General features: G+C 49.8%; 1 protein-coding gene across 2 annotated transcripts; it reads right to left on the bottom strand.

The window, feature by feature from the left end:
- Positions 1 to 627: 627 nt before the first annotated feature.
- TRIM29 (tripartite motif containing 29) lies at positions 628 to 27,239 on the bottom strand. 2 transcript variants are annotated; one of them, XM_023526247.1, is made up of 10 exons: positions 26,314 to 27,117; positions 17,855 to 17,950; positions 16,857 to 17,090; positions 15,304 to 15,502; positions 12,660 to 12,761; positions 10,103 to 10,195; positions 7,801 to 7,896; positions 6,254 to 6,355; positions 4,755 to 4,831; positions 628 to 1,897 (listed from the first exon to the last, which is right to left on the bottom strand). In XM_023526247.1, exons 1-10 carry the CDS (start codon positions 27,115 to 27,117, stop codon positions 1,835 to 1,837), a joined length of 1,866 nt encoding a protein of 621 aa, XP_023382015.1. In that variant the 3' UTR covers positions 628 to 1,834. The 2 variants fall into 2 exon arrangements, with proteins under 2 accessions (XP_023382015.1, XP_011384014.1); XM_011385712.2 differs by lacking the exon at positions 6,254 to 6,355 and having other exon boundaries at positions 26,314 to 27,239.
- Between the last annotated feature and the right edge of the window lie 287 nt (positions 27,240 to 27,526).

The following is a 27,526-nucleotide window of genomic DNA, read 5'->3' as shown; positions in this document are numbered from 1 at the left end:
GGAAAAGGTGTGGCTTTCTTGCGAGTTCTTTTCCTCTTTATCAGTCATATTTTCTATCTTGATTTCCTCTTCCAGGAAGCCTTCCCTGACTGTCCCTCCAGGCCTCTCTGGGCTTCCAGGGACTGGAAGGCCTCATTTCCTTTCTCCATGCCCCTCAGGAGCCCAGCAATCCTGACAGCCTTTGGCCCGGGGAGTCATCCCCACTACTGAGAAGGCCCTCAGGACTGAAGCCTCTGGTGAGCCTGTACTCCAGCCTGTGTGTAGCCACTCCTGGGCCCTTCTACCTTCTAGAGACTTTAGGGTAGGCTGGCCAAGGGGTCTGAGCACTCACAGCTCTCTGGGTAGTAGACATATTCCAAGACCCCATTCCATGTCCTCCCTTCTGCTCATTGTTAGCCTCAGAAAGGTCCAGTCTCCTGCACTATACCCCAGGGACTCAGATGAAGGTGGGAGGGGTGGAAGGGAGACCCAAAGGAGTCACATCTTCTAGAAGAAAGAGGGAAGATGACCACATACCCATCAGAGGTGGAAAAGTATATTTAGAAGAATTATAGCCAATATCTCTGGTGACTCTGAGGGAAACATGCATTCAATACAAAAGAAGTAGGTGATTAGTGCTTTATTGAGGAGAATGCCCAAGCTGAGTGTCTCCCACCCTGCCTCCCTCCCCTACCCCTGAGAGCTGGTCCACCTCCCCATAGCCCTCATGGACCTGAACGGGGCTGTGAGAGGAAGGGTGACCCCGCCTTGCTGCTCCTGGTTTGGTCTCCTCTCGAGGCCCTGGGTCTCTTGACAACATGCAACATGGAGGGCAGTGAGAGGAAAAAAGGAAGATTCTGTGACAGGGGCCCTGGATGAGGGTGGGGACAGTGAGTAAGGCACTCTTGTAAATAGTACTGGCAGTTGCCAGCACAGCCACTTTCACCAGCATGCTCACTTCCCATTGCCAGGAGAACACAAAATTATAAAACTGATGAAATTCTATAGATAAATGATATTTCTCTCAAGGCAGCTGGGCCAGTAGCTATTTTCTCTGCTCTTCCCCCTGCCCCAACCAGCAGCTATTTTCATGAGTAGATTATATCATGCCAAGGGAATTGCTCATCTCAGCAGGTAGAAGAGGGGAAAATCTTGGCTAAGATCATCCCGCCAGCCAGGAGAGCCTATCCTCAGGGACCACACCTCTCAAAGTGGATGTGAGACCCAAGGCCAGGCAAGATAATTCCAAGACACTGAGAAGTTTCCCTCTCTGGTGGCCAAGGGCTTCAGGTTCTGCCAGGTTTGGCATTAATAGGTAGAGCCAGAGCAGGGCACATAGGGCCAGTCTCCTGATGGAGCCATGCTGCTGGGAAGAAAAAGGGAGGCCTGTGTAGATGAGAGATGGGCAGTTGTTTTGGCCAGGTACCTACTGATTGCATCATGGGGCAAGAGATTTTAGAGAGAAATGCCCAGAAAGCCTGAAGACAGCAGGGGCATGGGCAGAAGAGGCAGACTGGTACTATGTGGGCATCTACTGCTAACCCCAGGGATCCTGCCCAAGAGGAAGAAGGTGGTGGCTTAGGGGAGAAAAGTCTACCTATTTCCCACCCCTATGATGCTTAGTCTTTGAGCACAAGAAAGATGGTGACCAATGAAGCCTCAAAACAGGAGAGGGTCCTGGATGGAGTGTGGCTAATAGGGAAGGAGAGGGGAGACCAGGATGGCCATTAGAGTGCTGGGGGAGGGCAGGCACAGGACTGGGCTCCGTCCCACCCAAATAAGAACAGTAGCAAAAGCAGCAGGGTCAGCCGAGGAGGGCAAGGGTGGTGGTGCATCATTCCTGCCTGTCTGGAACTCATGGGGCCTCGTTGGACCCAATTCCATTGCCTTTGTTGACGTAGAATGGCCGGTAGTGAGACTGTAGAGAACAAGAGTAGTTAGGGAAGGCAAATGACAGTGGAGCATACTAGCTAGACCCATCTTACCCTAACATCCCCCAGGAAGCAGCAGTGGTCTGAACCCCAACAATTCTAGGGGCCTGTGGCCTAACCTGCAAGCATTATCTACCCTGTGTGGTCACAGGATTGGTCTCCAATGTTATCAGAGTCTCCAGGTTCAAACCCTAATTAGAGCTGGTTCCCATCAGTAGGTCGGTAAGCTTGAACCTCAGCCCCTTGTCAAACTTTCTCTACATGGCCCAGGAAGGCCCTCGCAGCACCACCATAGCTCCCATTTATACAGAGCTTTCTACTCGACAAAACTGCACAGAACTGTTTATATAGATGGACTCACGGAATTTCTGCAACTACCCAATTAAGTGGGTTAACATTATCATACCCATTTTATAGATGATAAAAAAACAAGGCACAGAGAGGCTAAGCAATTTGCACAAAGTCATCCAGCTGATAAGTAGAGGAGCCAGGATTTGAGCCCCAGCAGTCTGGTTCCAGAGTCTACCTCTTACCCCTGCCCATGTCTCCCTACCATTTCTTGAGTGTCAAGGGCTTCAAATCTTTGCTTCTGCTCTCTTCATAATTCTCTCCGACAGAGGGAGTACAGAGAGGACAAACAACTGCACCAGCCCAACACAGATCATGGGCGTCCACCCCAGACCCACCACCTCTCTCATCCTGCCTCCTTATCAGGATTCAGAGAGTGTCTCTCAGGACAGAGCCAGTGACAACTTTCCCCCCAGCTCTATGTATTATATCCTGCAGCAATTTCATGAAATCAGTGCTCCTCCTCTCTTCCCAATCACTTCATCAGAGGCCTGAAAAACCACCCTCCAGGCTGAAATGAAAGAGCACATTTTAGCTACTGCTTGTCCCTCCAAGCACCGTAGACCCCTAGAAGGTCTCAAGAAGTGGTTTTATTCCTGAGCTGGGCCAGTGTCTGGGCCCAGCAAACACCTAACTGATCTCAGTACAGAGGCACCAAGGGTGTTCCCTTGGCCTTGCTAGCCTGCAAACTTGTATCTGCTTGTACTTCCTTGTCTATGTTTGGTTCACAGCATGACTAGGTGGCCTGTGGAATGTGGGGTTGAGTCTTTAGCCAGTCTTTTACGAAACCACCTTTTAAACAAAGGAAGAGATAGAGACCCAGGGAGGGCAATAACACAGGCAAAGTCACACAGCTAGTGGCAGAACAGAGTCTGGACCAGGTCTTCTGACCCCCAGGTGCCTGCCTGGATCCCAAAGAATTCAATAAGGCAAAGTGAATAGACCTGACAATGGCTGTAGCCTTTCTTTCAGGAAGGCTGGGTCAGTAAAATGGGTCAGAAGTCAGTGAACTGTCTTGTTAGGAGCCCAGAGTGATGGGTGGGCAGGAACAGAGAGCCTCATGGCATCTGGGCAGGGTGCTCTCCCTTTACCCCGCCTACCTGTTCCCTCTCTGGTTCATGGTTACAGCACATAAAATTTGGAAGAGCTATGAAATCATCCAGCCATGTGACTCATGTTACAGATTGGGAAACTGAGGTACAGAGGAAGAATGGTTCACAGGAGGTCACAGAGCAAGTTGGTGAAAAGGCTGGGACCAGACCTCAGCAGAGTGACTCCCAGCCAGCCCTCTTCACACATTATCATCTGCTTCTATTCTCCTAGCAGAATCCTGCCCTGCCAGGCATCTCAAGGTGGTGATGAGCCTTCTCTGCTGAGACACAGTCTGGGAGATGAGAGAGTATGCAGTAGGGAGGGGAGGACCAAGTCTAGGAACAGAAAGCTTCTATTTTCTCCTTGTATCTGCATTTCACAGTCCTGCTCCTGCAATGCCCCTGGGCTCAGCTCTAAATTATATACATGATCACTTAGCTCCTATCACCAGCAAATTAAAGATTCTTTCCAATTAAACAAGCTCCAGTCACTCTTTGCAGCCCAGAGCAAATCACTTCCCCATGCTCTGACCTCCAAATGCAAAGCTAGCAGGGAACTGTGGATTCTAGCCCCTGTCCTAATCAGATGCCATCCACATCTCAGGCCAGCTGGCTGACTCCTTCAGCAAGGCCTGGCATGGGCCTTCAGGATAGAAGTATCTGTGGAGGCAGAGGCACAGCATGTGAAGAACAATCCCTGATTGCTGAGGTCTTGGGCAAGAGTCAGGCATGTCAGAACTACAGGGTATTACAGGTTACCTCATCTCAGCACCACATTATAAGCATGAAGAAACAAGAGTCCCAAAGAGGACTCTGACTTGCCCAGGATTCCACAGCCAGCAGGTGGCTAGACTTCAAGGCCATGCTTTTTGCTTGTGCAGCTCAAAGTCATTAGCTATTGAAACCTAAATATATCTGTTCCTAACTTTACAGCCTCTGCCTCACCATACTATCACCCCAATTGCCCCTATGCTGTCAGAGCTGGAGAATAGGCCCCAAAGAGGTAGGACTCATCTCTAGGATGCCTGGGCCCTGGACTGAGAATTTTACATTCTCAGAACTGGCAGGACCAAGCCATCATTCAACAAACATAGGTTCCCAACAACCATTTGTAACATTTTTAAAAACCAGGGCGTCCATTTTACAGATTAGTAAACTGAGGCCCCCAAAGTACGTGTTTATCCAGGCCCCCTGCCTATTAGCCCTGGATTTCTACTACCTTTTGTTGCAATGGAGATATTCAGGCCACTGCTACCTCCTTCTTCCACCCCATGACCCAGAGAGGTCAACATCCTCCCACAGGCCCTGGGCAGGTGATGACCAGTTGCCCCTGGGAAGCCCAATTCCATGCCTAATCTAGACATGCCTGTGCCCAGGTGGGCACTCCTTGTGGCCCCTTACTCACCAGCAAAGTCTGCTTTCCGGATTTCCAAGTCTGGGGCTGGGCCTTGGGGCTCTGGCTCCTCATGAGGGAGGGATAACCTGGGGAGATAGGAGGCTCCAGTCAGATGGAGCATGGCCAGGCAGTCGGGGTCCCAGGACACAGATGCCATCTCCAAAGTCATCACCAAGCTCCATCCAGCCCATTACCAATTATAGCCACCCCTGAAGAGGTGTCCAGCAATCAGGGACCCTCCACGATGGGAAATCCTGGGGAGGCTGGCCAAAGGGCAGAGGCCCCAAGGCAGAAGACGAGATAGAGCAGGCCAGCTGAGCTGGGCCAGGAAGCAGGGAAGTATTGTCCCCAAATTGAGGTCAGGATCACACCATTCTATAGGGATTTCTCTACCTAGCCTGAAGACTCACAGCCCTGAACCCTCCCCTCCTCTAAGGCCAGGAAAGCCTTCATGAGCACAGCCTGCCAGGATTTCCACCAGGAGGTGTTCCTTCCAACTCTCCTGTGCTACATGGACAAGACTTCCCATTTATTGGCCCCAATCATGCCAAGCAACATGCTGGGACTTTGTATATGTCTCGCTGAGTCTCCACTCCATTTCTGTGAGCTCAGCAGTTTACCTCGAATTGCACAGATAATAAGCAGCAGTCAGGACTTGAACACAGGTTTCTTTAGACTCCAAAACCCACCCTCATGTTTCTCCTACACTGTTCTGTTACCTCTCCCCTGCTTCAGAAGCAAGAGGCCGAGACCCAGAGAGAGGCAGTAATCTGCCATGTGTCTGTGGTCCAGGGGTAAGACATCAAACCCAAGGTGTCCAGTGCATGTGGGCACTGTCTAGGCCTGGTCCTGAAGGTGCTGGTACAGGGCGGGGCTCCCTGGGCTTACCTGCCCACACCTCCCCAGTGGGATCTTTAAGGAGCTCTTGTCCACAAAATTATAAAAAGCACTCTCAGTGTCAGCTGTCCCCCTGTAAGGACAGCCAGTGGTGCCTGGGAAAGAATAGGCTGTGACCTGGGCACAGAGCTCAAGGAACAAACAGGATTTGTCTTTGGTTGGGACAACCCAGGGCCCTATCCTGGCCTGCTCTTAGGGCCAATAAGCTGGTCAGACCCAGAAATCACCTGCAGCACTGCCAGGATCCCAGCTAGCTGGTTCTTTTCTGGGTTGGCACTTAGCAAGGGGGCAGAGGCAGAGCAGAGAACCCAGGTCTCTCCCTGCATCTGGGGATAGGGCAGCCTTAGAAAGAGAGGGTTCCGCTGGTCCTTAGTAGGAGATTGAGAGAGGGAGAATTCAGGTCTCACTCCTCCGTTCCCAGAAAGAAAATCCCATGCCTGCCAGCCAGCCATGAGAGAGGTGAGGATAGAGATGAGGGGAGGGGGACATTCATTCCTCTTCCGGGGGCTCCGGGGAGTAGGAACCAAGATACCCTAGAAGTGGCAGACTCCCACAGGCTGTCCCACTTGCCCCACTATAGAAGAGAAAGGGATGGGATTGGAAACAGATACCGGGATGATTTTTAAACAGCCCACTGGTGTCCAATGGTTTGGAAAACTCTGTGGTGGCCTGTCCCAAGCTGGTGAATTGATAGGGGACTTTCCCTGTGCCTGCTGGGAGAGAGAGAGGCATTAGCAGCACGATGCTAGTCTCAGGAGGGGCCAGAGGAGTCACACCTCTGGAGCACTTCCATTCCATAGCCCTTGCTCAATGCTGCCTGCACTCAGGGCATGTCTTCTCCCTCCCCAAGAACTGCTGGAGCAGGTGCAGGGCCGGGTCGACCCCCACAGGCAGGAGTTCTCCTAGCACACATGCAGCCTTGCTCAGAACTCTCAATCAAGGCCATTCCTAGCAGATTTGGTGAACTGATCTGTGTGAATGTAACAGCGGATGTTCCTGGGCTATTCCAGCAGGACCTGGTGTATTTGAGAAATGGCTCTTCTAGGCAAGGCCTTCTATAGAGGATGCTCTGCAGGATGATGGGGAGATTCTGAGGAACATGAAAGCTCTAAATCACACCTGAAGGTGGTTGTCTTCCTCGCTGGGTGGCCTTTGACTTGGGCTTAACCAGAAAGCAGGGAGGGATCTGTTGGAAGCCAGACAGGCCAAGGGAAGTCCCAGTTTCCCAGGGGTTCCTGCAGGCTGAGACCCTCTAGTCATATTCCTTTTTCCTTCATTTTACTGGTCATTTCAAGAATCTCTGCCCGAGGCATAGGCTGGTATCCCAGGCAGGAAGAGACAACTGGGTGATAAAGCCACCTTCAGAGGCCACTGCTTGGGGGTCTACCTGCCCTGTACAGCCACCTGCCCTCTCTCTGACCCAACTCAACCTGCTTATCCTTTCTTCCAGGCCAAACATCTTGGGTGCCAGAAGACAGACTTGGTTACTCCCAGCATAGCACACCAGAGTTGTCACTTGAACATTTCAAAAGAGACATGAGGGCTCTGGGCTCCACTGTGAGCTGGGATTTGGCTCAGCTCAAAGCCTGTCCTCTCAAAATCACCCAAAACCAGGGGACAGTAGGCATTGACTACTCAGCCTTGTCAAAATTCTGGGGAGCAGAATCAGACTTGAAGTCCTTAGAGATCATTTAGTCCCACCTTTCCCAAAGTAGCTCTGTCTCTTTGAGATGTTGACATGTGCCATATAGCCACAGGGTTCTAGAGTCAACCAAGGCTGGGAGTCACTGCATGAATAAAGTTAAATAAACTTTCTGCAGTAGAAAGACTCCAGAATTCAGCCTGATGGAAGCACCCTGGGGATGTCTGGGGTGAGAGTTACGGAGCATGTGGCTTGTCTTGAACTCCCTAATACTGAGGCTTGTTGTCATGGTGCATCCTTAGGAACTAGTATGTGACAAAACAAATTCTGAGAAATGCTCTTGTGGCTCAGCCCTCCTTGATGGCAAAGACATGGATAGAGACAGCTCTCCAGCTTTCCGTCCTCTTCAAGGTTCTGCCCTCTTCAAGGTGAGGAAATGGTGAGTGAGGGAGCAGAAACCAAAGCAGAGCTTGGCAGGTGGTGGGAAAGGCAGAGGGCAAAGCAGGGAAGGCTCACCTTTCAGGGAGAAGGAGGAGCTGCCTTGGACAGTGGGCAGGTCATCGGAGCTCTGCATGGTGGAAGAGTACTCCCATACCCGGGATGTGTAGTTACCTGGCGGGGCAAGGGAAGGGTGTCAGACAGAGGCAGCCCCACATGGGGGCCAGAGGCAGAATGAGGCTTCTGTCTCTCCAGCCCTCACCACGTCTCAAGCCAGGGTGCTGTTGGGCTCCAGTTATGTCTTCTGACAATCCTTCCTGACATCAAAGTTGCCCTAAACTATAAAGTGTTGTTGTGTCCCTGCCCAATCTAAAGGTCTACTGTCCTCAGATGGAGGTACAAAGTTTGTACTACGCAGTTCACAGTTCTTTCATGAGATGGTATCCCCATCCCTCACGGCAGTCTCCACTTCCTGCTTCACTTCTCTTCACTCTTCTCCATCACACAATGTTCCACTCAGGCTGTGCTCTGAGTTCCTTATACACACAAGGCTCTCTCTTGCCCAGGCTTTTTGCACAGACTTGCTCCCCCACCCTTAGCAAATTTATGTGTTGGGTCTTCGGGTGTCAGCTTCCATGTCATGTCCCCAAGTCTGTGTGTTCCTCAGCCCCTGCCCCACTTCACCTCACACCCCTTGCCCCCTGGGTTGTGGTTGCACTTTCCCACTGGGCCCCATGGGGCAGGGTATATACCCATCTGGCCAGCATCACACTTATGCCTGGCACAGAGCCTAGTTCCCAGAAGGTGCTCATTGTACATTGTACGTTGTACGGTAGATGAATGAATGAGCAAAAGAACAACTAAAAACAAACACATGCAAAAGTTTGGGAACAGAAGCAGCTGATATAACTCTTGGAATTCTGCTCACCAAGGGAAATGGGCTGACAATATCCATTTGCTAGCATGTCCCCATGTCGTGTAGAGGAAAGGAGGCAGTGGAGAGGGTGTACAGGACAGTAGGGACACCATTAGGGTATTCAAGTGGGAGGTTTTGGGGCCCCCATAGATGTTGGGCCCTCCCAGAGGCCCAGGGAAGCATGTGGGAGCTCTTTCTATCAAGCTCACTCCATGCAACGTCCCCAGTCTTGGAGAGTTTCTCCCACAGCTGCTCACAGGAGGGCTAGGGATGAACTTTGGGCTCAGCTATCAGAGATGGCTGGGCTGCTCACCTGTCCCAGGATGAAACCCTTCCCACATGGACCTCAGGAAGCCTCTATAGCATGGCACTCAGTGAGCATATCCCCCAAGGCTATAGGGGGCCATATGACTTGCCCTTTCATTCACTCATTCATTAGGCAATCTTTCTTTCAACAAATGTTTTCTAAGCCCCTTCTTTTGGCTCTGGGATTATGGCAGCAAATAGGACAGACCTAGCTTCTGCCCTCACAGAGCTCACAGTCTTCCCTGAATGTGACGGTACGATGTGAATCCAATCCTGGCAATAGAGGTGTAGGCATTGCCCTGTCCCTAGGTGACCCTGACCCTCCAGATCTCTGGGGCCTTGTCCTCTCTGAAGAATATCCCCTGCACACCCTTTTTTGCCTCTTCAGATCTTCTGGTGCTGTGTCTGAGGCAGGGGCTCTGGTGGCATTGGCCTAGTCCCCTCTTTTTCTGCACATAGCTGCCATGTTCCCAGCACCCTAGGATGGAACCAAGGTCTCCCAGAACCTGGGCCCGTTGAGTGCACGCCCTGCCCTCGGACAGTGGTGCCCTCAGTGCACTGGGTCGAGGAACCCTGCTCATGGGCCCCTCCAGCTCTCCCTGGAGAAGCCACATCTCCACTCCCATTTAACCACTTCTGAGTCTTCAGGTCGTGTCACTCACTCACCTCACATGGCCTTCCAGGGATGGACCCATCTCATATCATGCTATCTTTTCCATTTACAGCCACACTAATTGGTCTTAACCACTGGACAACTTTTCAACGCAGAGGTACACAGATCAGTTAAAGGTTCTTTTGTGGTTCCTTGTGCCCTGACAATCATTAAGGAAAGTCTCCATATCTAACCCCAGGTTCCATTTTCCTTGACCTATTCTTCAGGGAGAAGATCACATGGACTCAGGGGTTTTCAGTGATGCTGAGGTGCACATCTGCCTTTCTTCCAGCCTAACTAACAACATCACACATGTACACACACACACTACACTCCCCCTCCCCCCACCAGGCTCAGTAGGACCCCTTCCCACTCATCTTTGAGTCTGCAATCCCAACCCAGATATCCATATTCACCTTAAATTGGGGAGTCCTACTCCCCTCCCCAACTCCCACCTCCTGCCCACACATAGGCCCTGCTCACCCTCATGCTGAGCCACCTCCTACCTTTGGTACCATAGAGATTGTTGAAGTTCTTCTGATTGACCTCCTTGGAGAGGCGGCTAGGGGACACAGGCTGGTATGATGTCCTGGCCCCACCTGTGAAACAAAGGAGTAGCTGTCACCAAAGGAAGGTAGTTCTGGCTCAATTAGGGACCTATGACTTCTGACCCAAAGGGTGCTAGGCAGGACTTTTTGTCTACTGCCTGTCCCTGGACCTGGGTTCCACTACTATGACAGCTCTTTTGGGTCTAGAATAAGGTGACTGCTCAATTTACTATCTAAATTGGGACACTTTAAAGGGTGAAAGGGGGGCCACTGATAATTATGCCAGGAGTACCAGGTATAAATTTGGACAATCCTGGACAGACTGATATATGGTAACCCTACTTGGGAGCTCTGAGGATCACCAAAGGCTTGAAAAGCCAACACTCCCTTCCTGAGCCAGTTCCTATGTGACCAAGACCCCATAGGCTAGGAAATGGGAGAAGGGAAATGGTAACAATGAGGAGGGCAGAGGCATTAGACCCTTGGCCAAGTGAGGGACTTGATGAGCCGGTGCCCACGAATATGACCCAGATGCTTCTCTCCAGGGATGGGAGCCTGACACTGTACAGATGCTATCACCATCACCACCCCAAATTCAGGCTCTCACATATATCTTGAGAAGATGGCAGAATAGGAGCCATACCCGCACTTTGCAGATGAAGAAAACATCCTCCCCACTTATGTCAGCATCCTTTTATGAGCTCCTTCCCTCCTGCCTAACTAGACGTTCCCCCCACCCCCAAAGCTCCAAGTTCCATCCCATCTGGCCCAGCACCTGCTGGGCTTTTCTCTAAACCTTTGCACCTGTGGTTCCTCATTCCTCTCTCCCCACAGTGCCTGCTGCCCATCACAGCCACACCCCTTTGCTGAACACACTGCCCTCTTTCAAGGATCTGGGAGACTAAACTCTTCTGAGAAGTCTTATTGCCCATTCTCACAGCCACAAAGCTCCCAGACTCAAGCTGGTGCTGTTGATTCCTGACTTGTTGCTGACTCTCCTTGGCCCTTTCCTTGCCTCTACCCAGAGCCTGGGAGCTCCCAGAGGGCAAATTTCCTCCTCCTTTCTGTCTCCAGTAGAGGGGCAGGGACACTGGATGAACCTGTTTCTTCCACTTACAAATGTTACAGCCTGCCTTAGTGACAGAACTGGAAGCTCTCCTAGCATTTGAGTCCATACTCTTTTCTTCTCAGAGAGGAGTACTGAGGAGGCAGTGAACAGCCCAAGGCTCTCAGGGTGACATCTTGGCCGGTCTGTGCTCCTTCCTCCATCCTTCATTACTGCTCTGTTCCCCTCATCACAGCCTGCAGTAGAGCCTGAATGCCCCTCAGTCTTCTATACAGCAGAGGAGTCAAGCAGAAATCAGTTTGGGAGCTCAATACCACATCAGGGTCTGGTCCTCAGAGGACAGAGAGAGCTAGAAGGGAGAAGACCTAGGCAAGGGATACTAGGGTAGTTGGTTAATGCAGTTCACCCTCTTGCAGAACTAGTTCCAAAGGGTAGCACCCTGGGGAGAGCAGGGGGTAGGACTGCCCTCCTACACCAGGAATGTGGAGCAGGGGCGGGGATTGAGTGGGGAGGGGGTGGAACTCAGGCACCAGCTGCCTAGCCAGGCCTTCCAAAGATGTTCAGGTGTTGTTTTCAAATTGGGTGGGGCAGCAGAGGTTCCTGTCTACTGAGCTCATCTCTCCCAATTACCTGAGCCCCTCCCATTGAATGTGTGTCTGAGGTGTGTGAATCCGTGAAGACTCTCAGTTCCCCCCTCCCAGTCCCTTGTGCCTTCCTCATGAATCCTTTCTTTCCTTTCCTCGCACCCCACTTTTCTCTGGACCCCGCTCCGCTACACACACCTGCACAAACCCTTTGTCTGAAGCCGGTGGGCCTGACATACCCACCTTATGTAACAGGCATTGTTGTGGTTTGTTGTTGGTGCAAAGAATGTGACTGGCTATCACAGGACAAGGACAGGCAGCCACTGGTCTATATCCCCACCTAGGTTGTCATCCCTGCAGGGCAGGACTCTGCAGGGCCTGGAGGAGGGCTGAGGGGGTCAGGCTGCATTGCACAGCACCCCTACGCCCACACTGCATAAGGAGGGAGTGGTGAGGAAATTCAGAAGACCAGCCTCCCTGCCCTTGAAGAGCAGAATGATTCTGGAGGAGCCAACCCTCACATAGGACAACAAAAACCTAAGCAGGAGAAGCAAAATACAGCTCGGCCTAGCAGATAGGAGCAGGTGAGACCAGCAGCCAGGAGACCCTCTATAAGGAAAGAGAGGGAAGGATGTGGGCTAGAGGTGACAGGCAGATGGGGACTATCTGTGTCACAGGGGAAAGAAGCCAGATAATTTGTTGTTTAAACCAGGATGCTTATGAGAGTGAGAGGAGGCCCTGTTAATGATTACACTGGGACAGCAGGTACATGCCAGGACCATCCCAGGCAAACTGAGAACAGCCACTCCACCCAGGGAGATCCTGGCTGAGTTTCTCCACAGAACGGCAGGATACTCTCCCTTACCCTTGGGTGTGAGGTACATGGAGTATCTCTTCATGGTATCTGGTGCACTCCACTCACTTGTGTAGCTATTAGTATAGTTGTTCATGTAGCGATGGTCACCCCCTGGGAAGGAGAGAGGTAAGGTCAGCAGAGGGACCATGGGAGAAGTAGCTGAGTCAGACCAAAGCTCCCTCTGTCTCAGGGAGAAGTAAAGCTCCCTAACCTTAGAGAAGGTAGTGTCATGCCCAGCATCCCCTCTGCTTTTGAACTCCTAGGGGACTAGAGGATCTGCAGTGAGTAAGATCATGTGCACAGCACTTTGCAGTTTACAAGGTGCTACTGATATCCATTTCTTATTTGATGTGTACATCAACTCTTGGACTGCTATGAAGATCCATCCCCATGTAACAGATAAGGAATTGGAGGCTCAAGAGGTGAGTGAAATCACTTGCCCAATGTCACATGGCCAGTAAGGGCCAATAAGTAGAGCCCTGCCCTACTTCCTATCTCTGTCTCAGCCACTGTGGGCAGCCCAAGGGGGTGGAATGACATCCCAGCATTGGCCTCCATGGCCAGGGGTGTGCAGGGGGAGTGAGCTGCTCAGAATAGGCACTGACTCCTTTCCCCATCTCTATACCCACTAGCAGACACCCAAACCCAAACAAATTTATGACTTAGTGCTTGCCTTCCCCAGCTGCCTTCTGCTCTATTCTTTTCTCTGGTAACTTCTTCATCTCCTAATTTCCATCTGCCCTTTCCTCTCTCCTGGGCAAGAGGAGGAATGAGTGGCTCAGACTCTCATTTTTCATCTCCATCACCTATGCTTAGCAGGCCCTGGCACAGAGTAGGCACTCCATGATAAACAAATGTCCTCCTAGGTGTTGGCCCAGCTCCCTTTCCATCTTCCCCAAACCCAATACCAGATGGCCTGGTATTTCTCGGCCCCCAGGCCTTTGACAATAGAATGGTCTTGTGGGCAGGCCTGCTTCAGGGAGAAGAGGATGGTCATTCCAAGGTCTGATTCACAAATCAGCCATCATCAGCCTCCTACAGCCAAACATATTCCCAACAGAGATGTAGTAGCAACAAAAACCAACATGGAGTCCCAGGTGCAGGGCAGCTGACATCAGCAGCATTCATCCCAGCTCCAGGTGGCCACCTCCCTACACACCTTGCACAGGGCACAGAGCCATACCTGCACAGAGGCCATGGCCAAGACAATCTTGACCTAGAAATGAGTGGATAGAGGTGGGGATTCCTTGTGAGACTCACAGGCCACCCTGACCCAGTCAGGGCCACCCTCCTATGTCTGGCAAGACCTCAGCTGTGGGGCTCCCCCACCAGGATTTTACCCCATGGACTGGGATCATCACACTCTCCAACCCTTATGCATGGCCACCAGCAACAGCAGCTTCTCGGATGAGAAAACATTAGAGGCTGAGTAGCAAAGTGTAAACCCCAACTGTTGATCTTGCTTAACTGTGTGCCCTTTGAAAAGCAACTTCTCTAATCCTCAGCCTTCTGGTTTGTGAAATGCAAAATATCCTATGGAGAAAATAAGATACTGTAAGTGAAGAGCTCAAACAAAGCCAGCATACAAGGAACACTCAATTTCTGTCAGCCATCACATTAGTATTGTTGCCATTGTCATTAAAGGAGAATTTCAAGACCCAAGTGCCACTTAAAGCAAAATGATTGTCTTGCTGCAATGACTTATTGGTCCTCAGGTGTGACTGAGTGACCCCCAGTTTCACAGGACACTGTACAATGTCACCATCACCAAGATATACAGGTGTTGCCTGAACTCTGGCACTTCTGCACACTATTACCTCCTTCTCATTCCCAAAGACTCACATGCTCCATCTAAATACCAAAGACAGGGATCATTAACTTTGATGTGTTTGGGGTTGGAAGTCATTAATCAGGTTGCATCCTCAAGGCCTATGTTGGACCTAGGGCAGGGCCTTGGGGAAAGTGTCCAGGCTTCAGACCCTAAAGGAATTGGGCTGGTACTGGTGGAAAAAGACTTAACAGAGTAGTTTCTCAGGTTCAGAGGCTTTCTGAGAGATGATTCAGTTCCCCTCTGCAGAGTACAGCATGACTCAGAAGAGAAGCTGACTTCAGGGGAGCTATTGAGTCACCAAGACACGCTGTATCCTACAGTCCCCAGCCCAGCTTACCAGACAAGTCCAGGCTCTGGTCTCAGCACCACTCAGCACAGTCACAGTGACAGGAAAGTTTTCAGTCCAAGCACAAATTCAATTATAGGTCACATTTACTAGAGTCTGCAAAGTCACCAGTTTGGAGTCTGGCCCTACGAGTGGCAACATCCACACAATAGCTAGAATGGGCCTGACAATCAGAGGCAGATCTGAATGAAACCAATCCCTGATTCTGATGAATAGCCACAGAGAAGAGACCTTTGGGCAGCTGGTGCCCAGATGCTCCCTTCCCTGGAGGCCCCTTGTAATGGCTGCCTAACCTTGGTAGCAATTTCAATGAGAGACTGCAATCCCTGAATCCTAGTCCCAACATCTTTGATACAATGGGTGGCTGGAAACAACAAAGGGCCAGCTGGCTGGATGCAAGCCTGCACCAGGCGCAGGAATTGACCTGGGAGAAAAATGACCATGGCCTTGGAGCCTACCCACAAGAGGGAACCTACCATTCTCCATGTGATTCCTTTCAATGAAATTACGGCTCAGGTCTGCCTTGCACATCTTCTCAACATGACGCATGCATACGTTGAGCAGGTCATCCTTGAAGTTGCCAAGTGACTGCCCCAGGCCCTCTCCTTCCAGCAGAACATGATAAGTGGGAAGGGGTGGGGGGAGGGAGTAACTGCTCATCAGTGCACCAAATTCCTACCAAGAAAGGAAAGAAACTATTAATCTCTAGAGTCTTTAGAAGCTTTTGGGACCCTACTCTGCAAGAGGCTCTCACAGTCCAGCTGGAAGACTCAGCACTGAGAGGGAGAGGAGCTGGGTTCTAGATCCAGCTCTGCTATTAATTAGCTCCATTTCTCCTCATTGAGCACGAGATTCTTCTGTAAAATGAAAGGTTTGACCAAAATTCACTACATGCTAACATTCCTGATAGCACTAGCAGTCAGATATAGGACTACATGGTTCTCACCTCCAAAGCTGGGCACATCATGCCTGTCTCAAGGAGTTTGAGGTAACACAAGCTGTGAAGACTTTAGGAGTAAAAACACTAAAGAAACACAAGGAATTACTAGAGTGTTGCATGTTAGTCATGGTGGTATCTCCACCCTTACATGTCTCACTCAACACTGACCCTACACTTTTGCACTTTTCCTTTCCTTCTCCCTCACTGGAGAAACCTTCCTTCTTCTCAAATCCTAACTGGCCTTCAGGATCCAATTCGAATTCCACCTCCTCTGCAAAGCTGTCTTATATTACTCCAGCCTGCTTGCTTTCCTCAGAGCTTCCTTGGGCACTTATCTCATGAATCATATGTTTTATCATTTAATTATACACTCTTCTATATTGTTCTCTAATTATATATGCCTTATCTTTCCAGCTAGATTGCAGCTCCTTGGGGGCAAAATCTATGTCTTATACTTCTCTATTCTTCTTAACACTTAATAGAGTACTGGGCATGCATGCAGTAGTACCCCAAACACTAACAGACAGAGGAAGGGACAGGCGACAGACAGACAGACAGACAGACAGACAAGATAATGGATAACAAATATGCAACACTCATCTGCCACTCTCCTATACCTGAAACAAGTATCACTAATTAATCACAGAACTTTCCTCTTCTGTACATGGAGCACTGTTAGTATGTATCAATCAAAGTTGGTACAAAGTGACATTTGCATGCCATTTTTGGATTAGGTAGAGAAATGGCTTGGATGGAAAAATTAAGTGGATAGATGGAATGAAACCTGAATAAATGTCTAACCACTATGCTATACATCTGGAACTAATATAAAATAATATTGAACATCAACTCTACTTGAAAAATAAAAATTAAAAAACAAAAGTTTGGCTAGATGAATGAGTGAGTAATGAATGGATGGTAGATGGTAGATGAATGGGTAGTTAGATGGATTGATGAATGGGTGGTTAGATTGATAGATGAATAAATGAATTGCTGGATAGATGGGTGGATGGATGGATAATGAACAAAGGGTCTGAGAAAGTGGATGGGAAGACTGAGGGATTGAATGGTGGAAGAGTTGCTTGTCACCTGCAGAAACAGCACTGAGTCACTGATGCTGTGCAGCTGCTCCCTGGTTTGCTTGTCCTCATGCAGCACCTTGGCCCTTTCATCCAGAGCATCCACAATCACCTTCACCTGGTCTACAGCATCCCGCTCCCGCTGCTCCAGTGCAGTCCTTACTTCCTCTTTTTGCTTCTCTAGGTCTCGCACCAGGTCCCGGAAGTTCTGTTCCAAGATGGCCTTCTCATTGGTGGTGAAACTCTGGGTCCAGAGTAGGGAAGTGAGGGAGGAGAGTTTAGTAATTTTAAAGCCCTAGGGTGCACCTTTAGGTTACCAACACAGATTCAAGGAATTTCTACTGTCTTAACCCAGCAAGCCTGTTTGGCTGAGAATCTCATTCAAAGGCATCATTGAGGGATGCCATCTATTGGTAGAAATGGTCAGTTTTTTTTCACAGCCCACCTTTTCTTATCTCTCCATGGCTTCTCCCCAACAGCCATTCTACACCTGAGCAACTTCATGGGCCCAGAAGTGCCCCATGAGTCAGGATGTGCTCATTGAAACCTCCACCAGCATCAAACATCACCCAGAAAGTGATCTGATGGGTGTTTATGTGGCCAGGGTCAAGAGTCAATGATTTCAGTTCATGGTTGCAATTACTCAAACCATGGAAGACATACATCTAGCCACACTGGCACAAGTAAAAAGGAAATGGCATGCATTTGGTGGCTGGGTAGTCTAATGGGCATAGCAGACAATGGGAACATTGGAAGGCAAGTTGGTTTAGCATCTTTTTTGCTGGAATGAGGTAAAATGAGTGTTAGGTAATGGACAAGAGCCCACCTGGATGCCTAGCCCAGACGTAGAGGGGAATTGGTAGAAATGCTAAAGCTGGAGGGAGAATCCAGAAGAAATAAGTGTAAGATATAAATGTGGGCCTGAGACCTTAAACTGGAGTTCTGCCTCCCTTCAGGCAGGATGATGGGATAAGAGTACAGCAAGAGAGAAGCCTAGGGCCTGCTTACCTTGATGCGGTCCTTCTCTTTCTGCCACTTCTCAGCTTCATCCTCAATCTCAATGATCTTGAGCTGCAATTGCTCTTTTTGCAGTGACAGCTCTGTCTGCAGTGAAGGGGCAGGGTTGGAGGAGAAGTCAGGGAAGGAGGTAGAAGAGAACCAGAGAATCAGGGAATGGGTCCACCTAGGGAGCAAACTTGGACAGGGCTCATTCCTCATCCATTCAGCCCTTCATTCATTAAACACTCATCAAGATCTCAGATATGCCAGGCACCATGCCAGTTGTCAAGGATTCAAAAACACTGTCTTACTATAAACTCAGACTTCTAAGGTTGAACACCCCAGCTATGTCTTTAGAAGGGATAAACTTCTGCAAGTCCCCTCTACTCAATGTGAGCAGGAGGGAGGCCCATTTATGGGGTTCCAACTCTTTTCAATGGACCTGGAGCCAATGGGAAGAAGAAGGAAACCTCCTGCCTCTTTCAAGCTAAGGGGAGGAAGGGGACTCAGCCCAACTCAGCCCAACCCAGCCCAGCCCAGGGAGTGTACCATGGCAGAAACAGTGTGCAACATTTTTATGGCATGACTTGGAGTCTGTGTTGCAAGCCAGAGCTAGCATTGTTGCTGATGGGGACTCTGTCTGGGCAGGCACAGCTATAAACCTGTTTATGGAAAAGGGAATGCATTTTGCAGTTTAGGCAAGATAGGAGCTTTTATTCAGGAGAGAGGCTAATGAGTGAGGCAAGGATGTGTGTATGAGAAAAGAGCAAGAGGGGTTCTAGGGATCCCTATTCAGGGAGAGGACATCAGCTGTTAGAGTCTGGGGTGGGTTAGGAAGAGGATTTATCAGGAGTGTGCTGGGATATGAGCTCTCATGTCCATACTTTCCTTCCATTTGGAAAAATGCTCTTCTCTGAAAAGCAGCTACAACAGAGACAAAAGGGGAGGTATAAAGCTAAGACCAATCCACTTTAGGCAGGCCAAGAGGCATCGCTTTTGCTCTGCTGTGCTTCCCACTAGTGCTCTCAAAGCTCCTTCCAGCTTAGAAGACAAGTGGGCAATCTCCACCTGACAGGCAGAAAGATCAAGGTATTCAAGAAGGCATTGAGTGCTCCAGGTCTCCACACTACGCAGGGTTTTGAATGTAGAATCACACCCCTTTCTACAACTGTCTCTTTGAGGAACCCATAGGAATAGTCAAGATTAGGGAGCCACAAACAATAAGGAATGTGAGCTCTGTCAGCAAGGAGACCTGAGCAGCTGGGCACAGACTTTACCACACACCATATCTCCTGAATGCTTCACTCAGCCAAGGTGGGTACTGATGGGGAACCTGTGCAGACACCCAGGGAAGTGGATTGATCATGGAGAAAGCTTCCCTGGGTTGTTTGGAAAAGGTGCCCAGATAGCTGGGGAGCTGGTGGAAAATACCTAAGGCAAGCACTGCAGAGCTCCTCAACAGAAAGCCCCTGATTCCACTGCTTAGCCCCACCTACTCCTGGGCTCTCCAACTAGGAGACTCTAGATTCTTCTCAGTAGGTATCTGCCCTGCCAGCAATAGGTTAGAAATCCCACATCAAAAATGCCATCACCAGAGATGGAAAATGATTGTCAAGAGGAACAGAATAAAAGGAGATGAGGATGGGGATTTGGCTTGGTCTCTGGAAAAAGGCTAAGGAAAAGCCAGCTGCCAATAGACACAGTGGTGGGAGGATGAAGAGTAAAAACAGTAAGACTGCATTGTGGACAGTGGAGACTCAACCCTCACACTCTCTGAGGACATAGAGCTTGAAAGCCCAGAACACAGAATTTGACAGATCCAGTGGCCTGGAAGGTCCCAAGAAGTCTAGGTCTGGTAGGCAGATCTGAGCCCTGAGAAAGAGACCAAGAGGCTGGCAATGTGTCTGCCCCAGGAAACTGCACTGGCCTATGGTTGATGGGATAGCTAGCTGGAGGCCTCCTAACCCAGCTCAGTGATGGAGGAATTGGCACTTGAGTTTCTCACTCCCAACCTTACCATCTCCCAAACAATGTCTGATGGACAGGAAAGCAGATAATATAAATGCATACACTCCCACTCCAGACCTGGTTGGGGAGGGAGGAAGGGCAGCCCTTTCATGAAGTGAGCTTGGAGAATCCAGGAGGAAGATCATACAGAGCATAGGACTGGGAGTCCAAAGCTTAAATCCAGTTACCATCACCTCCAGGCAGTTGGCCTTTCCAAGAAACCTAACTTCTCTGTGCCTCAATCACTTTGTCTTTCGTGGAGGTAGTAAGAGGACCATCTCTCAGGGAAATTGTTCAATGAACTGTGATCAGGGAAGTGAAGCTCTCACAAGGTGCCTGGCACAAATAAAGCACTGACTAGTGGTCCCAGTGTCACTGTTGGTTGGAGCACATTCCATGGACCAGGATCAGAGGGGTGAGTGCAGTGTGACAGGCTGGCCAGCAGGGCACAGGTAAGCAAGGGGAGCGGACATGTATGATTGGGTGAGGTCTTGGTGCTCATTGGTGAGCAGAGCATGTGCTTAGTATTGGGGTCCGGGTGTAGTGTGTACACTGTCAGGATATAGAGTGAAATGTGCATAGAGAGGCTGAGAAGGTCAAGACTTTAGATCAAAGATGCAAAATAGAGGCTTTGATGGTGGATTAATTGAAGATCGGAGGATACTGGGGAAACCAGAATGGAGGTTGGAAAAAGGAGGTAAGTGTGAACTAAACACCTCTAAGCAGGAGGAGGTTTGACCAGAAAAAGTGAAGCCTAGAGGAGTCGTGTGTCTAGAGTGAGCAGAGGTGCTAAGGGGGACCTACTAGGAGCTATGTGGGGGGATGAGGCTATCAAGGCCTGCAGGTGAGGAAAGGTCATACCTAGACAAGCATGGATTCATTGGCCAAGAAGGAGTTAGAGGAAGAAGAATCCAAAGAGGTTTAAAACAATAAAGAGCCTAGACCAAGGGCAGAAGGAGTTAGTCTCTGGGAGCCCATCTGTGTGAGGGGGAGGGAGGAGGATCGCGAGATTACCTGAGGTAAAAAAAAAGGAGAGTTAGAGGTGTCCGCCAGTGACCTGAGGGGAGGAGGAAGAGGTGGCTAGACTGGAACCATGTGAGGGCAGGGTCCAAAGTGGACTCCCTGTCTGCAGCAGTGGGCAGAAGAATCAATCAGTGTGGAGGAGAGAATAGTCTTATTTCTTTGGGACACTAGAGAAGTCGGACACAGGCTGGGAGGGGCTTTTCCTCCTATAGCACCCCTTGCAAGACTAGACTTGCAGGACACAGCGGGATCTTGGAAGGGACCTTTGACTAAAAACTCAGGGCTTGTAGAACTATTCTTTCTCACCTCTGGGATGAGGAGATTTGGGGATGAAACCTCTGGAGAGGTATCCAGCATTTGTTTACCTCTTGCCAATACCTCTGCTGGAAAAGGAAGGATATAGAAAATAATATAGCATAGGAAGGCTCCAAAGATATTGGGTTCTCCTGCAAAACTAGGGAAGAAAAGACACTAATAGTATTACTAAGCATCTACTATGTGTCTGGCATTTCTTCTTTAATCTGCAAAATCCTCTGTGGAGATAAGTAGTGTCATCCCCATTTAAAATACAGAAACCAAGGCCTAGAAAGATGATATAGCTTGCCTGAGTTCTCATTTCCAGAAAATGATAAGGCCAAGATGCAACAGCACTCAGATTCTGTTATGTGGCTTCTTAACCTCTAAGCTATTCTCTGTATCTTCCAGGACATTGTCCTTCCCCTTTATTCCTACTACTTCAGCCCACTCAGGCTCCTCCACCTCACAGGTGGTGCGATTTGGTGATTCTACCCCTTTCCTTCCCATAACTTTCTCATTGCCCCCTGAGACCCCAGCTTTCTCTCTCTCTCTCTCTCCCTCCTCCCTTGGAAGGTGATTAAAGCCCCCGCTTTCTGATAGGGCCTCAGCTCCTCACAGCAGCCTGTCTACCCCCTCTCTCTTGACTTCCTCCTATTCTCTAATTCAATCCCTTTATCCTGCCCAGACCTGTCCCTAAATGCCTCCTTTGTTCCCACTCCCACTTGTCTGGTTGCCTCTTGCTCTGCTGCCTGAGATGGTTCTTGCGTAGGCCACTCACCCTTGAAATCCTTCCAGCCTTGGGGGAACAGAGGTTTCCCTGAGAGCAGAAAGTAGCACAGCAGCTGTGGTGCCTCAGCCTGGATGGGGCCTTCAGTACAGACGCACCTGAACACTTACCTGGATCCATGTACTTTCACTGCCCCCAGGGAAGGGGAGATGGAAGATTGGGCCGTGATCTTCCCCTGGCCTAAATTAACCAAATGGGCCATCAGCTGTGACATTTGCCAAATGAGCCAGTTAATTGCCAAATTTGTATGCTCAGATAAATGGTAATTATCTGGATAAGACTCAGAAATGCTGGATAGATTTTTCTATTTCCACGCAGATGGCAAATAGCCCATTATTAGTCTACTTGATTTGGGGCTTACTGTTCTTCCTGCTTCTTTAAGTGTTAGGACAGGGAAAGAGCAAGATAGGGTGAGAAAAGCATCACCCAGTCCATCTCTAGATCAGCGATGGGCCCTTGAGGAAGTCACCCCATCTTCCTGGGTCTTGGTTACCCCTGGTAAAATTGGACTAGATCTCTGATTCTCAACCTGGTGACACATTAGATCCCCAAGGGAGACTTAAAATATAGATTCTAGGCCCTGAATCCCCGAATCAGAACCTCTCAGGGTAAGGCCCAGAAATCTGTGTCTTAGAAATTCATCAAGTAATTCAGGTAGAGGTTATTTTTAGAAGCCCTGGACTCAGTGACCCCAAGGAGAGCCTGTCAGTCCTATTAAAACAAAGTTTAAAATAGTAGAGAGGAAATAGCCTGGATTGCAGCCACACTAATAGTTTGAACCCAGCTCTGACATTCCCCAGCACTATAACTTTGGGTAAGTCTCTTGGCATCTTTGAGCCTGTTTCTTCATCTAAAAATTAGGTACTGTAACCCCCGCCCTGTGGGACTGTGTCAGGAGTAACCACGTAAACACCAAGTTCAGTTCCTGGCACATACATGTGCTCCGTAAAGACTGTTGTGTCTCCTGCCCATTTGCCTGTCATTTTCCTTTTCTGTCTCTTGTCTCTAACCCTCTTCGATTTTGTTGTTTTATTCTCAGCACTCACAGAGGTCATTCCATCTCCTTTTCTTACCTACCCTTGTCCCAGAGCATAAGTTTTTCCATAAGATCTTCTGGGAGAGTGATTCTTCCCTCCTGCCATCACACCCCAGGCCTTTAAGCCTTGCTTCTTTTCCTGAACCCATCGCTGTTGTCTGCCCAAAGAGTTTTTCTGCCCACATCAGCTCAGCTCCCAATGTTGAAAGACCAGTGACTGCCCAGGCCCAGAAGCCTGGCAACTCAGCCTTCATGGAAGAATTGGGCAATAAAGCAAGAAGCAAAGCCATGGGGTATGGTGAGAGAAATGACCGAGTCAAAGGTTGGAAATGGGAGAGTGGCCAAGGTACTGAACCTACCCTGCCTTGACAAGCCAGGAGCTTGTACCTCCAGAGTGATGCCCAGGCTGGGTTCCTCCATACATGCCTTGTCATGCTGCCAACCCAGAGCCCAGCCAGGACCCTCACCAGGAAAGTACCATTGGTGAGTGCAGAGGTCAGGCAGGCCTGTAGGGGGATTCCATCCTAACCCAATGCAACAGAAGGGACTTGGGATAGACAGGGGAAGGGCCATGAGAGACAGGAAAGGATGGATACATACACTGTAATCTCATCAGCCTAATCCAGTCTGGAAAATGTCCAGAGACAGAGGTGGTGGGCCAGAGAACATCTGTGGCACCCCTTGCAACATTTAGCGTGGAATTGAAAACATTCTGACCTTAGGCCCACCAGAAGGATTGTCATGTGGCCACACCAAGTGACCTTGCCCTAATACTGCCTCTGCTCAGAGTCTTTAGGTAGAGTTGAGGCTCATGAGATGAACACCCATAGCCTCAATGCCATCTACAGCCTCGTGCAGCTAACCAAGATAAGTCTGAGATGACCTCACCTGAATTTTTACCAACCAGTCTGTAAAGGAGGTTCTGGACAGAGGTCCTTGCAAAAAACTGTGTGTGGGCTGATGTTTGGATCTGAAGGGGATGCCTCCAATGGATGCCAGGATCGACCTGACCATTCATTTTGATCCATCAAACCACTAACTCCACTATGTGTCAGTGTCCCCCACATCTGAAGTTTCTGCAGAGCCAGACCTAGACAAACTTCTCTGCTCCATCTTGGTCTCCTGGCTGCTTGGCACCACTCTTTCTTGCCTAGTCCTCTGCTGCTGGTGCACACACACATGCACACATAAGTGCATACACACACGCTCCATGAAGCTCTCACCAATAAAGTCATTCCAATGGATCAGACATTTTCTCCCTGAAAGTTCCTGTGAAACACACATATCCTGAATCCTATCCTCTCAGTACCCTTCTCCTAAACTGCTCTCAAACACTGGAAGAGAACTTGGGGGAGATTGTTACTCAAATTTTACAAGCTTGAACAGGTCTCTTCTTTTCTCTGGCCTGTGTCTCCATCTGTAAGGTGAAGAGGAGATGGATGAAATTGCTAACACTCTTCAGCCTGGCATTTCTGTCCTCTATGATTTGATGTTTACCTATAGCTGCTACTGTGTAACTGGGCAGGTGTTTCCTGGGCTTGTTTGTGTGTCTGAGCTCTGCCTCCTGACCTACATCATGAGCCCTCAAGGGCAAGGTCAGTGTCTTTGAGTGTTACAGCAGGCCCAGTGCCAGAACATGAACTCAGTGCCTGGTGCCTCCAGGGAGGGCTGCCTGTGATCCTCTTGTCCTTCAGGGACACTTGAACTTTTCTTAAGTGGTGATACCCTTGTTTCAAATGAAATTTGGGACAAATTATATATAAAACAAGTAAATAAGAGTATGAGTTGCTTGCAGTAGAGGTGGGGACCTGGAGGCCCTGGCTTCTTGGCACCAATTTGCCCCCCTCCTCATCGCCGAAGCCTCAAAGACTTTTATAAGACTCCTAGAACTCCATGAGGTAATCTGAAAACCAACAATCTAGTCCAACCCCTTGGGTTCATATATAGGGAAACCAAGACTGTGAGAATGGAAGGGACTTCTCCACCATCTTACAGCTAATTAGAGACAAAAAACAGAACTGGAACTCAGTCGGGTCTCCTAAAACCTCATCTGAGGCTCTGCCATTTCTTGGTTGTGGTGGATGAAGATGATTGCTCCTTGTTCTGTTCTGATTTCCCAAGCAAGCTTCTGAAGAATAGGTTCCATGGACCAGCCCCATCTCAATCTCTCAGTAAGAAGCTCAGTGCCAAGCTGTGGTGGGGCAAATGAAGCTTCTGAAAAGGATCTTTAAGTCTTTTCCCATCTCTAACCATCCCTCCCTCCCCAAGGGTATGGGCAAGAGGTGCAGGGAGAGAGTAATCAACAAGTGTCTGGTCAGGAATGCTGGGCAGTGAGGGTGTCCTGCCTGTACTACTCCATTCTGAGGAATGCAGAAGCTCTTGAGAAAAGTTTATTTCCCTGAGTTGACCATCAGGAGTTTCACCCCAGTGGGAGATTGCCCATGGCAGGAAATTGTGTTGCTGCTGAAGAGAATGGGCCCAGCATCTGTGGGACAAGGGGCAGCAGCCACAGCTGGGCCTTCTAGCGCAGAACACCTTAACCAGGTGTATTACATTCACAAGCCTTCACACGCCTCTGCTCCTCCCCATAGAAGTACAGGCATAAGCACATATGAAACTCATGCAAACACGCATACGCACACAAACACCCACATGCACTTAAAACACATACAAACATATCTGTATACACCTCACCCACACACAAATGCCAACACTCACCAGTAGTGTTCACCTACAAGCACAGGCAGATCTGCATGCAACTATACACACAAAGCACACAGGGCGCAGCTGAGAGAAAGTAAAAGAGGCCATTGGGGGAATCAAGAGACTGGCTGGAGGAATCAGATAGAAACCCAAGAAGCCATTGCCCTGCAAATGCAAATCCTGAAGCTAGAAAAAAAGGACACTTAAAGATCAAAATTCCCTCCTCCTCACCCATAACCCATTCTCAAAGGGCCAGTCCTGCTCAGAGAGAATTTAAGAATTCTCTCTTTCTTAAGTCAAAAAAGAAGAAACACCACAGCCAGGCGCAGAGCCCAGGATTGAGTGCTGATTATCTGACCTGACTTAAATTTATCCAATGACTGTGTCCAAGTCCCCAATCTTTCTGAGGAAATGCCCCATCTCCTGAGGACTTAGAGGATTGGGGAACTGCCTTTGTCCCCCAGACCAGGGGTGTGCAGGGGCTAAAAAGAGCCAGGAACAGTGGAGACTTAAGCCCCAAACCTTAGGAACCTCCAGTGGAGGAAATCATGTGGAGAGACATGCATGGTGAGGGAGGAGAGGCCTGGAGGGGCAGTGAGGGGCCCAGCAAATTACCTCCTTCTCGGCCTTGGCCTCTTCCACCGTCACGGTGCTGTGATTCTTGTGCTCCTGAAACATGCAGAGGTAGCAGATGCAGGTCTGGTCTGTCTGGCAGAAGAGCTCCATGGTCTTGCCATGCAGGGGGCACTTGCGGGCCTCGAAGTCCCGGATGGGCTCAAGTAGCTGGTGGTCACGGAAAGCAGCACCCTCCAGGTGGGGCTTGAGGTGCAGCTCACAGAAGGAGGCCTGGCACACTAGGCAGGACTTGATGGCCTTCTGTTTGTTGCCGATGCAGGAGTCACAAAGGACCTCCTCAGAGCCTGGCTTGGAGCGCAATGTGATGCCCGGGTCGGTCCGAGGGTAGCTGTTTCTCCGGACATCTCCAGGCTCCACAGTGGATGTGGTGGGCTTCCGGGGCTCTGAAAATATGGACTTGCGCAGCTCCCCCTTCTCAGCAAAGGTGACGGGTGGCTTCTTAGCAGCCCCCAGCTGGATCCCAGCATAGAGAGACCGCTTGCCTTCCCCAGAGTCCATGCTGAAGTAGTTGGAGCCCTTGTCATCTACGGACTCCACAAACTGGATGATGGGCCGCCGCCACTCATTCCCTGAGAACAGGGAGCTCTTTCCCTCACCTGGCTTCAGGGCACTGCCCAGGCTCTTGCTCTCAACTGCCTCCCCACCATGCCCATTGGTGGTCTTGGCATCTTTGCCGTCAGCCTTGGCCCCATTCTCCAGGCTGCCAGTGGGGCCCTGTGGGCTCCGGGCTTCTCTGGCTTCTGGGCTGGCCCCGTTACTCTGGGAGGCATCTGTGGCTTCCATTGCAGGTACTTGGCTGGTCTGTTTCAGGCTCACTGAGGCTGCAGGGTGGTGACCTCTTTGGTGGAGGTCTCAACAGGAAATGGGACAGACAGCCACAGAGCCCAGAGACACACCTGTAGGGAACAGGGAGGTAGAGAAGTAGGAGGAGCAGAGAGGAGGGACAGCTGGAGAAAGCCTGACACAACGGCCAGAGAGAAGCAGAAGAGAGCCAGCAGAGCAGCTAATTATACAGGGGCCACGCCCTGCACATTCATACCTAACCTGATTTTTTAAGAGAAGTAGTTTTTTTCTCCCCCAGTTTAATTATTTTCCACAGCTCAGTAACCAGTTGGGCTGCTTCCTTTTGACATACTTTCTTCTCATCGGGGAAGTGGGGAGCCTTTGTCTTCGTAGGTGGGCAGGCTTTACT

This window comes from Pteropus vampyrus, unplaced genomic scaffold, assembly GCF_000151845.1.
Source record: "Pteropus vampyrus isolate Shadow unplaced genomic scaffold, Pvam_2.0 Scaffold755, whole genome shotgun sequence".
Lineage (NCBI taxonomy): Eukaryota > Metazoa > Chordata > Mammalia > Chiroptera > Pteropodidae > Pteropus > Pteropus vampyrus.
The sequence above is the reverse complement of the archived record's forward strand: the minus strand, read 5'-3'. Positions and strand labels throughout refer to the sequence as shown.

Coding starts and splice junctions, on each gene's coding strand:
- TRIM29 (XM_023526247.1), bottom strand. CDS start 27,117: ATGGAAGCCACAGATGCCTCCCAGAGTAACGGGGCCAGCCCAGAAGCC. Junction 17,951..26,313: donor AGGCCAAGGCCGAGAAGGAG/GTAATTTGCTGG, acceptor CCTTCACTGCAG/ACAGAGCTGTCACTGCAAAA. Junction 6,356..7,800: donor CTCCTCCTTCTCCCTGAAAG/GTGAGCCTTCCC, acceptor TCTCTCTCCCAG/CAGGCACAGGGAAAGTCCCC.